General features: G+C 46.4%; 1 protein-coding gene across 4 annotated transcripts in view; it reads left to right on the plus strand.

Moving 5' to 3' along the window:
* Positions 1-217: 217 nt before the first annotated feature.
* Positions 218-12,787, plus strand: part of PI4KB (phosphatidylinositol 4-kinase beta) — a 65,213-nt gene continuing 52,643 nt past the window's right edge. For 2 of the 4 annotated variants that reach the window (XM_075907997.1, XM_075907999.1), the window contains exons 1-2: positions 533-549; positions 2,616-2,738. Coding sequence is in view for 2 of the 4 variants with exons in the window: in XM_075908000.1 (XP_075764115.1) it covers positions 427-549; positions 2,616-2,738 (246 nt within the window). In the remaining 2 variants the exon portion in view is untranslated. Of the gene's footprint in view, positions 329-398; positions 550-2,615; positions 2,739-12,787 lie in introns of those variants that run through there. The other 2 variants (XM_025180133.2, XM_075908000.1) reach the window with 2 other exon arrangements.

Raw genomic sequence — 12,787 nt, forward strand, 5'->3', positions numbered from 1 at the left:
GTTTTTAAAGTGCAATATTGCAATGTGCCCAAACTTGCACACTTGTTTTTTCTTTCTCTAGTCACAACTCCGCCGGGTCCCTGACAAGCCCAGGGAGGAGGGGACGCATTTATGCTGCTTTTATGTCACATGCACTTTGTCTCCCTTGCGCACTGCAACTCCCCCAGCCTCCCCTCCCACTGTCCCAGATGCAGCCTGCGTGAGCCATTGACTTGCCTGCGCCCTTTTCGGATCAGGCAATAAAGTAGACACCCCGAGAAAGATCGTAGGTTTCTATGGGTGTCCGGGGTCCTAGTACCCCCCCCGCCAGACAAATCTTCCCGTCAAGGTAGGAGTCCCCCGAGGGCGCGCGGAAAGGGGACTCGGGCGCATGGGGGCGTGGTTAATTTTTGGGGAACTTCCCCGCTTCCCTATGGTGGGGTGCGTATGAAGGCCCCTCAGGCGGCACAGCGGGCAGCCCCGGAGCTGGGGCCTGCTGCTGTGCGGAGGCTGCGGCGGCTGCTGCCGGCGGGTCCCGGCCGGGGAGGGAGCCGCGTCCCCCGCCGGCAGGTGAGTGACAGGCCGGCTCCGCGGCGGGGGGAGGGGAGTTCCCAGCCCCCCCCCCCGGAATCTCCCGCTTCAAAACCTTCCCCCCCAACCCCCCCCCGCGGGTCCCTTCTCCCCCCTCCCCCCCACCGGTCCCCTCCCCCTCAGTTCCCCTTCACCCCCCCGCGGGTCCTTCCCCACCCTCCCCTGGCTCCCCTTCTCCCCCCCATCCCCTGGCTCCCCTTCTCCCCCCATCCCCCCACTCTTCCCCCCCCGCGGGTCCTTCCCCCCCTCCCCTGGCTCCCCTTCTCCCCCCCATCCCCTGGCTCCCCTTCTCCCCCCATCCCCCCACTCTTCCCCCCCCGCGGGTCCTTCCCCCCCTCCCCTGGCTCCCCTTCTCCCCCCCATCCCCCCATTCTTCCCCCCCGCGGGTCCCCTTCCCCCACTTCCCTCCCACCCTCCGTGGGTCCCCTTCCCCTCCTGTTCCGCGGGTCATCTCGCCCCCCCCCCCACACTTCCCCTCTCCCCTCCCCTGGTCCCGGTCTCTCCCACTTCCCTCTCCCCTCCCCTCCCGTGGGTCCCCTTCTCCCCCACTTCACCCCCTTGTCCCATGTCCAGACCTCCCTCCCCTCCAGCTGCTCCCCCACTCTAGGGTTACCTCATTCCCCAGCTTCTCCTCCTCACCCCACCCCCAGTTCCTCACCCCCTCGCACTCTGTGTCTCCAGGAGGCCCTCTCCACCCCTCCGAGCTGTCTGTCCCTCACTGGGATCCCGTAGAGCCCCTCCAGAGTTCCCCGTGGAGCTTCCTCATCATCCCCCAGCCCCCACTCCTTTTAGGTCCTCATCTTCCCCCTGCCCAGTGGGACCCATTCCATAGGGGTCACTCCAATGCCCTCCTTCCTCCCACGCACTTTGTGTCCCTGTCTCCCTGTTCTGCATCAACTTGGGGACTCTCATGTGTCCTTCCCCCCCCCCCCCCCCAAGTTGATGCCGCTCTTGAGGTCTCTGTTGCCCCCTCCCTAGCCAGAACATTCTGAGGCTTTTCCCCTAGTTTGCTCCTAACAGAATCCCCTTGCCTCCTCCCATAAGGAAAACTCTGCTGTTCCCCCCCATTCCTGGAACCCACCCAGGCTCTTAATAGCCTCTCCAGGTATTCTTGAGTTCTTGCACTGCCCCATATGGAGTTATATTTTCCTCCCTCTGTCTAGGCACCCTGTCTGGGATTCCACTTCCAGTGATTGAATTTCTCTGCTCTGGTGTAACCACCTCAGTCTTCCAGGGATTTTATTCTCTCTTTAGTCTGGGACTGTTTCCCCTCACCCTGGGCTTTATGGTGGCCTAACTGGTATTAAGTATCAGAGTGGTAGCCGTGTTAGTCTTTATCCTCAAAAAATGAGGAGACATACATCTGACAAGCGGGTCTTTGCCTATGAAAGCTTATGCTCAAATAGTCTTTAAGGTGCCACAGGACTCCTTGTTGTTTTAGCTGGTGTTAAGGCTTTTCGGTCTCTTTCCCAGTAAATGCCACTGACCGTAACAGACCAGAGCAAAAAAGAAATCCCCCAAAAGCTTGGACAGGAATTGTTCTGGTGTCTCTTTAATTTCCTTCCAGTTGCTGTGAGGGGGAGGCTGTTGTGATTCTCTTGTTGGCATGAGTAGCTATTGCTTTGAATAAATTCACCCACCCCCTCTGGCCTCAGAACTCCAGAAGAGCTTGTTCTCTGTGATGTGGTTAGCATGGCCTTTTTCTGATGCGATTTGTAGTTAGTCTCTTGCTGCAGCCAAATTTCACCTTGTTTTGAAAAAGAGAAAGCTTAAAGGGCTAGATGGAGCCTTAATTGACTCTTATTAAGCTGGGGAGGAAGGACTCTGACCTAAGAATACTAGGGGTTGGACAAAGCAGGTTTTCCAGGGGCCATGATTTCAGCTGGACTGCAGACTTACAAGAGCTGATATTTATTATCCAAACAGCTATGAATTATTATTGAATGCGGCCAAGCAGCAACCTGGGCTTGTTTGGTGTATTTCAGTTACAAGGGAATATCTTTATGCTAGAGTAGCATCTTTTTTTCTCTCCCTTCTTCAAACAGCTGATCAGGATAATATCTGGGAATCCACTTGAGTGCACATTACCAAAGATGAATAGCTCAATCATATTTGTGTGCATGCATTCGAGGAGGGAGAAGCTGCCGCGTTGGATACGATTGCACCAGGTATGCCACAGACTCATGAGTTGTTTTGTAATTTGTTACCCCCAAGCAATCAGTCATTCTATTTTAAACACTTCATGGTCTCCAGCAATCAATTGTGTATGTGTGTGAGAGAATGTGTGAGTGTGAGTATGAAAGGTGGTATGATTTGGTGCACAGAGACCAAAGTCCTGTGAATTTCCCTTTAATGGGTACATATGGATAATAAGACAAGTGTCTCCTTTGCTATGCTTCAATCCCAATTCCAAAATTAACCATTATAATGATTTGTCCTGTATTCCAGTCAGTCATTGACTTTGCTGCAAATCCACTTAGTGCTGGTTCTTCTGATATGATGATTGTTTTTTAGGAGCTGGACTCAGGCCTCCTCCCCCCCCCGCCTCAAACTCATTCTATCGGCCTTCTGATAATACGTCTGTCATTAATGAGGGTTGAATTTGAACAGTTTATACGTGGAGGGCTTTGCCAATCCCCTGAACCATCTTTTCCTTCCTGTGCTTTGTAAATGGCCAAAAGATCAACTTAATTTTTAAAATCCTTTGATATACAAGGCAAGTGGCCTTCCAAGAGGCAGTTTTTATTAACATTAGAGTTTCACTATAGACATTATGTCAGCGGATCTGATATCCCCTGAAAATTACCTGTTCATTCCCTCTGTGGTACTGGCATTGGCCACTGTCAGAAAACTGGAGGCTGGGCTAAATGAACCTTTGATCTTGATCCAGTATGACTCTTCTTGTGACCTGTTTCTACAGAAGATGCTCCAAATTGATAGTTCTGTAGGCTTTACAATCCGATGGGCAATATGTATTGCCCTATCAATTCATTCACCTTTTGGTATCTGGACACAGGTAATATTTTGCACTCTCATAGCATCTTCTGTCTGAGGATCTCAAAGTGTTCTCACATGGTAAAACTTGAGGAGCAGCTGGGTGAAATAATTTGATGGGAGTCACAGAACAAGTCAGATGAAGAACTGGGAAGTTCTTACTCCCAATTCTTTCTCAGGTCACTCCTCCCTCTTGTCTTAATGGTCTTGTTAATGTCTAGGAAAGCTGAGAGATTTCATCTACTCTGGTTTTCAGCTGGGTAATGTGCTATTATTATTTTGCCCTCTGTGTAATAATTGTAATAATTGAAGTTAGTGGTTCCCGTGGGTGCAAGGGATCTGCCTGTGTGGATCCAGCTGCAGAATCAGGGCCTAAGACAGCAGCTTCCATTTGATGGAGATAGAAGACTTCAGCAATAAGACTGACTTTTTTTCTGGAAATCTGAATGTGACTTGAGTAGAAACTACAGTCCTATGGTCCTTAGATTGCTGCAGAGTTTGGGTTTCCATGTTTGGAACAACTAAAGATAGGCAAGAGCTTTGGAAGGGATATAAACCTCAGCTTTCAGCTGCACCAGACTAACACGGCTACATTTCTACCACTATTCTTCCAGACATAAACACTCTTCTAACTGTTGGAGAGCTAGGAGGAAACTCCTATGGGGAGGGCTGCATGGTTTCTTTCTCCGAAACCTGTGGCACTGATTGTTATTGGAGACAAGTTGCTGCTTTAGATAGGATTTGCCAGACCAGTTTACACCTCTGTACCTTACGGCTTGTCTATGTTTGAAAAGCTACCACATCATTGCTGCAGTGTAGACTCTCTCTCTGCTGACAGGAGGGGTTCTTCAGTTGACAGAGGTAATTCATCCCCAAGAGGTAGTCTTTCATTGACGTAGCACATTGTATGCTAGCATTATTAGTGACTTGGCTCAGGGCTGTGGATTTTTCTCACCCCTGAGCAATATAGTTGGGTCGACCTAACTTTTACTATAGTCCAGGCTTTGATTTATCCCTGTTAAAAAGAGACTGGTGATTAATGTTTGCAAAGTACTTGGAGATGAAAGAGAGCTGGAGAAGGGCAAATTATTGTGTACGTGTTTTTGAGAGTAGCATGTTTCAGTGGCTGTTGCAGTTAAATGTGTTTGTGGAGGATCTCAAACTCTGCCTTCTGAGATGATCTGACTTGTTCATAATTTTGCTTAGCCTGGACGTTAAGGTCCCATTTCCAAAGGAGCTTAGCCCCGGCAGCTCTCATTGATAGAGCCCAGCATATCCGCTTTATACTGCGGGTATCCGCATCCGTAGATGTCAGTGTGGATGTCCATAGCTCTTTTTTTGCAGATACAGTTGTGGATACAAATTTTGTATCCCTGCAGGGCTTTACTCATTAACCACTGAGAGAACAGGGGTAGCGCAGTACCTCAAACCACAAAAATCAGACTCAACATTTTTAATATGGAAAATTAATTTAAAAATCCTTGGATTTAATTATTTTTCAGTGTGGGGAACGAAACAAGGATAATCTTGTGGTACAGACCTCTGCGAATCAGGAAATGAGGCTTCCTTTGTGGTCTTGGCCAGGTTGCCTCTGTTTCCCTGCTCCCGCATGGGGTTTGAGTATGGGGTAGGGGGAGGCTAAATGAATAAAGGGTCTCAGACCTCTGAAAAGTGCTATGGAAAGACAAAGCATTAGTAGTTTGCTATTAAACAGATTGTTTTGGATGCAGAGTTCTTTATGCAAGGAGTTTGCTGCTAGTCTTTATCCCTGCTGTGATTGTGGCGCAGTGATTTATTAGAAGTCATTTTTATAATGTCTTTGATATCACTAGTCATTGTTCCTTGCTGCATATCCTGCAGAGTAGATCTGTTTTAATCCAACTTTAGGAGTAACGCTTCGTCTTGCTTGCAGAAGCCCCAGACATGTTACTATTTAAGTAATGCAAAGTTGGCTGAATCAAATCCAGCTTAAAATGAAGCCTTGCAAAACCACAAAGACGTCAAGTGCTTATAACCCAAGCATTTTTAATGAGGTCAGGCTGTAGCAAAAACTTCAGCCCACTTGTTAAACTGTTTGGAACTCTGTCCTGATCTGAGGTCCACGTAGTGACCAGCCACTGTGCTTGTGCTGAAATGGATTTTATGAGGTACTTGATGCTGAGTCTCTAAGTGGGATCAAGTCACTGGTGAAGAGTCTGTTTAGCTGATGTTCTGCCTGGCTTCTACAATAGGGCATACCCAATCTCCCACACACACAATTTTTGAGAAAAGTAGCTACAGGGCAGGTGCATTAGAGTTTTGGTATACTGCTTTGATGTCTCTATGTGGTGACCCTATTGATTAAGTGGGAAAAGAGTTGGATTAATTTGACATGGTGTTCTCGACTCTATCAACTTTCAAGTTTCCTTTGACCTTGACATGGCAGACCACAAAGGCTCAGAAGGACACATTGACTGTGATTCCTGTATTAAGGAGTCTATATTATTGTAGTGTGTTCTGACTTCTCCTTGGCATCTATTCTGTACTTTTCCTGTCTTGTGTTTTTACATCATATATCTTGGAGAGCATCCTAGTGGTTAGAGCAGGAGACTGGGACTCAGGACTCCTGGGGGCCATTACTGGTGCTACCACTGACTTTCATGAGCACATCCTGTGGTTCTTAGCACCACTGCAGACTATCTTGCACTGTGACTGCTTTTGTTGGGCTCTGTGTGTGTGTGGGGGGGAGGAAATCTGACCTTCTTTTCTGGAGATTTATAAAGTAAAGGAACAAACCTGGAAATTCACGTTTGTTCCAGATAGCCATGGTCCTCATAGCACCCATCCTGGACCTTATAGGTGCCTTAGCATGGGTCACACCGTGGGTAGGACCCCGTATTGTAACACCAGTTGGGATGCAGGTCAGATACAGAATCAAGGAGGTGACTGCCTGGAACCTAGTGGCCAAGAGTTCTGATAAAATAAGCCTGTACTTAAGTGCTTTGCTGTATAGAATCAAGACTCTAATACCAGCCTTGTCTGTCCATGGACACTGCCACTGCTGGCATGGAAAGCCTTTCCTTTGTACATCTCGTCGCCTCCAGAATAGCCTCCGTTCATCTCTCCGCACCACTGACTTCCCATCTCACATAAAATCTCAATTGAAAAGCATCTCTTCTCTTTCTTGTCCCTCTTAATCTTGCTCTCCCGTTGCTGTTTATTATTTAAATTTATTCGTAGGCTTGGAAGGGTTGGATTATTATTGGTAAATGTTGATTTCATCTAACGCACCCAAACTGATGGAAAAAATATTTCTGTCGATGACAGAGATTGACAGCTAGGCAAAGGAGGTAAAAAGCTGCTTGAGAACTTAGAGAGTTTAAGACTATTCTCTTAATATATTTGGCTGTGCTGTTGTCACTTTGTATTTAATGGTTAAAGCTGTAACTTTTTGAATCTCAGCAATTACTGTTATTAAATAATTGTCTGACCAGCAGCCCATCATTTCCCACAACTGAGAACACTTAAATTAGTGAAAATGGGAAAAAATGCTTAAACCCCCTAGCTTTGTCAGCTTGAAAATTGATAAAAGTAGAAAAATGCTTTAAAATAAACATCAGTATTGACCTTTGAAATCATGAAAGGATAAAAAATTGAATTCTGCCAAGTCTACATATTTGGTAGATTCTGTTTTTGGGGAGTACAGTTTTGTGTGAAAAACACAGTACAGAGAATGTTTTGTTGTAGAACTTAAGGCTGCACCCTGGGAAGAGTCTGTCTCTTGAGCATGTCTGGTTTTAAATGGATTTTATATATATATATATATATATATATATATATATATATATATATATATATATAAAATTTGTGTTCAGATTTAATCCAGTTCAGCCAGGTGTGAAAATGGATGGTAATCTCTGTGTTGATGTTAGGAGAATTTTTCTCCTATTAAAGACATTTTGTACGAGAAAGAAGAAGATACAATCTCAGATGGGAACAATTTATTCAGGTCCTTTTAAAAATGCTTATAACGTTCTGTTCTAGCCTTCCTACGTGCTCTTGGGCTAGTCATGTTACCTCTGTGTCTCAGTTTCCCACCTTTTATGGCAAGGATAACCTCTTCAGAGGAACACTGTAAGGATTTGTAAAGCAGTTTGCATTGCCACTGCACTCTTCAATGTATAACAGTCATACAGTGAAAGCTGAGTTGAAAATGAAGTCTTGACTCAATACGCCTTGAAATTACTTTATTCCCCATGTCCCGATTAGTGTGTTCTGAAAAATATTTGGAACTGGAACGAGATGCAGTAAATCACGAACACTGAGCAAAACAAAAAGCAACACTGTGTAATAGAGACCAGATGTCTTATTGACTCTCCATCCAGTATTCCTATTTGCTTGCCAATCCTAATGCTACAGTGTGAATAATCTTTATTCAAGTCAGGCAAGAGTGGGGCACTTTTTTAAAAATGTCACTAGTCTGTTCCATTATGTCTCCGCCAGCTTGTACATGGAGTGTCAAAAAACAATGCACTTCCAATGGCTTTGTTAACACTTCGCTGCTCCCTACATGACATTTTTTTTTATTAAAGGGGACTTTCCGTTATTTTGTGTTGAATCGCTGACTTCTGTGATGTTCCACTGGGTTGAAACTATGTGTGAAGTAGGAGCCACTTGAATTCAATTCAGGGTTCTTTCTAGATTATATTACTGCTGTGGTCCCCAACGCGGGGGCATTTGTGTGCGCCCGCCAAGTGCTCGGGGATGGCCTGTCCCCGGGCACGTGGCACATGCGCGGTGCTGGAGCCAGCCCCGGGCACATGGCGCATGATGAGCGCCGGCCCCAGGAGCGCCGTGGATTGGCCACCCGCGCTCTGGGCGCACGGCGCTTGGGGGGGGAGGGGGACACCAGCCGCGGGCGCGCGGTGCTTGGCGGGGGGAGAGCGCTGGCCCTGGGTGTGCGGCGCTTGGAGGGGGCCCCGGCCCCATGGCTATGGGGGGGCCCCAGCCCCGGGCACACAAGTGTCCCCGCCCCCTGGCGCCCGGTGGGCGAACGGCCACGCCCCCTGGCGCCCGGCAACCTCTAATGGTTGGGGACCACTGTATTACTGCATTGAGTGGAGCTGATGGGTTTGGTAGCCCAACGAACACTGGGGTAGTACATTGTCATATGTTTACCAAACTGATATGGGCCACAGGAAAATATAGAGGGAGGAGGTGGAAGGCAGACAATGCATTCCTGAGGTGTGATGTTAAGGAGCATTGAGAGAGGAAGGTGTTTCACTTGCTTTCTTTAAGCCACCCCCATTACAGACAAATCACTGAATAAACTAGGTGTAAGATGGATGATCTAGATCAGTGGTTCCCAAACTTTTTTTATACCACAGACTGGCAAACTCTGTGGGCAGACCTGCACTGACATATTTACATATTCATTATGATAATTTTAGCCCATAGTATTTTAGGCAGATCAGAGGAGGGGGGACATGATGGTTAACAGGAATTTGAAAAACTGCTGCTTGCACAAATAAAAAAAAAACACAATAAAATAGTTGCTAATAATACTTGTTAAAGAGTATTCTTCAGCCCAGACCTTGTGCCTCAATTGCACCAGAATTAAAGGCAGAACTAACAGGTCTGATAGTTCTGACACATTCTGCACATTCATATTTTCCTATGCATAATAATAATGTGTGTACCTGCTGGCTGGGAGCAGCTGGAGGCCACGGAGCGGGGAGGGAAGAGAATGGGTTTGTAGGGGCATCTGGCCCAGCCGTGTAGTAGCCACCAGAGCTAGAACTGGAACCACGGTGAGGCTGCCTCAGTTGGGACAACCTCACCGTGGTCCCAGCTCCAGCTGCAGCACACCCGGCTGCCTGTTGCCCCACTCCCCCTGCTTCTGCCTGGGTAAGTGGGCTGGAAAGGAATTCCCTGGGGAACTCCAGCAGGCTGGGTTACATAAAAGCCTGGCAAAGTGCCATGGCCCGACAGAGGGGTTCATGGCCTGCATTGAGAACCACTGATCTAGATTGTGTATCTAACCCTAGATAGGTCTCTAGCTCAATCTGATCCAACTGAGAAGTTGCAAATCTCTCCTCTTTTCTCCCTTTGTTGCTGATTTAGCATCACTATAAGTGACACCTCTTCTTGCATTGTTCTTGAGCAAGCACTGCTTTCCAGAGGGGAAGGTTTGTGTGTGTGTGGTGGATAAAGGATTGGGAGAATTCCACTGGGCTTTGCAGCTGCTGCATCTCGAGATTTTACATGTGGTGGGAGCCCCACGTGCCTTGATTGGAATCTAGACTGCATGTATGCAGTGGCATAGCAAGGGTGGAGGGGCAGTTGCCCCCGGGCGCCATGCTAGAGGAGGGTGCCCATTTAGTCCCCCTCTGCTTCCCCTATCATCCCTTAGCTCACCTGCTCCTCCTCCCCCTGCTGCCACTGGCTGGAGCTTCCTCTCCGCCCCTAGCCCAACCCTTCTCCATCTCTGCTGGCAGGTTAGTGCATGTGGGGGCCCAGCCCCAAACTGAAAGGGGCAAGGGAAGATGAGGTACAAGCTCCTCCCCCCGTGTTATGGTCAGCTGTGCGCCAGGTTTGGGGCCCCGCTGCACGGAGGTGGGCGGGAAGAGGCAGCAGGTACAAATTTTGCCTTTGTGTCCGGCGCGTAACACTACACCTCTGCATGTATGAAAACTGTTGTAGGTGACACATGAGTTGCAGTAGCTCAAGTCATGGAAACTTGAAAGAGGTTTTACAGGTCAGCATTTCAGTGTGATCGTTTTCTTGGCTCTAAAGATTCTGGAACATGACACGTGTTCTGAGAAGTTTTTAAATAAAGAAAATCTTAAACATTTCTGTTCCTAATAGGGTCCACTGAACATGCATCTTTCTCTCCCCTTTCCTCCTTTAAGATCCTTTAACCAGTGACCATTTTAAGGTTTGGGAAAGAAGGTGCTGCCGAAAGGGTGTAGAAATCAGACCACGGAGTTGTTTACTTTTCTGGGCCTATTGCTAGATGTTGTATTTTACTCTTTCAGTTTTTCTATTGGCTGGTGTGTTGCAAGTTTAGTATGGAATAATACTTCCTACTCTGCTATGCCTAATTCTGGCTCTTGTTATTTTATTTGTAGTGCAGTACTCCTCTGGTGTGCTGGATGCTATATGTACCTGTAGTAAAACACTGTCTGTACCTGTTCTGGAGTGCAGTATACACAAGTCAGATTTTGGGTCATTAGGGGGAGATGAAGTGGAATTAAGTGATTTGCTTACGGTCACACACAAATGGGAACTAAGCTCATATCTCCTGAGTCTTGGTCCAGTTTCTTATTCCCATGGACATGCTTCTTGCCTAGCTTTCATTCGTATACTTAAGTTTTACATAAGTATGTAGGAAAATGGTTGTTTAATTGGATCCCTGTAGTATTTTCCTCTACTACCCAACAAGAAAGTTGTCAAAAGCATTCTCTGCATCAAACAAAACAGAGTCTGGGACTATAAAAGCCCTCTGTGATTGTATGTTAGATTGTTATATTAGTCGGGGTGGCTGGTTAGCGTGGTATAAAAGGTACTTTTGCACTCAGCATGTGGCTGATAATCTAGGGCAGGGCTTTAACAAATGCCACAGCTGACTTTTTTTTTTTTATTCATGTTTGTCATCCCAGTTGGCTTGATAACATTTTAAGGATTCCATCTCTCAGAGATCCCTTGGAATTGCTTCTCCCAGTTGTAAGCAAACTGCAATGCCTGCTTTTGTACCCCAGTCACAGTCCTTTGATGAAATACAGTGGAAGAGATCTCCCTTGTCCTTATATTGGTAGTATTGAATTTTCATTGGGCAAAGCAGAGCTAATGAAAGTGGGGAAAATAACTTTGTGTCTTCCAGATGGTTAGGATCTAATTACCACAAACATTCAAAGTGTGTGGGGGGTAAGCACCAAAGGAAATGGCACCCACAAGGAAAAGTAACTGACAAAAGCTGTGTGTGTTGTTTCTGTTCAGAATAGGATGTAAAATCCCATTTAATTGGCTAACCGGTTAAACATATTTAACTTGTTAACCAGTTAAAGGTTAGCAGGGGGGCCGCTTGAGCACGGAGCAGCCCCTTCCTGTGGGGCACCCGGGTAAGCTGCAGGCAGGAGTTAGCCATTGTCTGTGGTGCACCCCCTGCGGGGCTGGATCAGTCCCCTGCCTGTAGCAGACTGGGAACTGCTCCAGCCTCCACCAGTTAACCTTAACCTTAAAGGGTGAAACTTACTGGTTCAACCTCCATATTCCTAGTTCAAAAGTGGTGAAAGATGCAGTTATATCGCTTCAGGTGGCTAGAAAGTTTGACTAACCTAAACTCATCAAGGGCCTAACTTCATTTATCATCATGTTAGAACTAAAACAGTTCTTCTGCGAAGAGAAAATCTTCATTTCACAGAAATAGTCTGACTAAGCATCCCTATATTGTATTCAATTCCAGAACTTAAAAAGAAATTCTTGGATTATTTTTGCCTATAAAGTCATTCCTCCTCTCTCATCATGAAAGCTGAGAACAACAAGATAGGAGTGCAATTATTAGAACATTATTTGCATAAGTGAGAGACCCCATGGTCCAGTGTTTAGGATACTAGCCTAGGACTTGGAGACTTGCATTCAAGTCTTTGCTGTGCCCCAGACTTTCTCTGTCACTCTGGGCTTACTTACTAGCTTCTATGTACTTCAGTTGCCTATTTGTAAAATAAGAAGGCTAGTTCTTCCCTGTCTCCTTGGGTGCTGAGGATAAATGTAGACAGTGAATCTGAATTCAGATACAAGGGGATCTAATAAGCACTTTAGACAGAAAATCTTCCCAACCACCCTGCAATGTGAATAGATACCCCTATTACACAGATGGGGAAATGTAAGTACAGAAAGTTGGAAAGGATTCTCCCGATGCTAATGGCATATCGCAGGATTGATCTTTTATCCCTTAGATTGGGGAAAATCTGGATCACCATATCCATTTGAACAGACTCCAAAATCTTTTTTATTTACTTATTGTTTTTTTTAAATTATTTTATGTGGTGTCTGGGGTGGACTCAAAAAACAAATCACCTGTGCCTTAGATGTTCAGGTTTGTTTGGACAGTTACAGTAAAAATATGCCTTACAAAAACTAATTTATAAGGCCTCGTTAATTTGTTTCAGGATTGTCTTCCGAATCTATGAATAGCAATTTTTTCCCTAAAGGTGGGTGGGGAAAAGGAAGAGTAGCTCTTCAG

The sequence above is a fragment of the Pelodiscus sinensis genome, chromosome 24 (genome assembly GCF_049634645.1).
Source record: "Pelodiscus sinensis isolate JC-2024 chromosome 24, ASM4963464v1, whole genome shotgun sequence".
Lineage (NCBI taxonomy): Eukaryota > Metazoa > Chordata > Testudines > Trionychidae > Pelodiscus > Pelodiscus sinensis.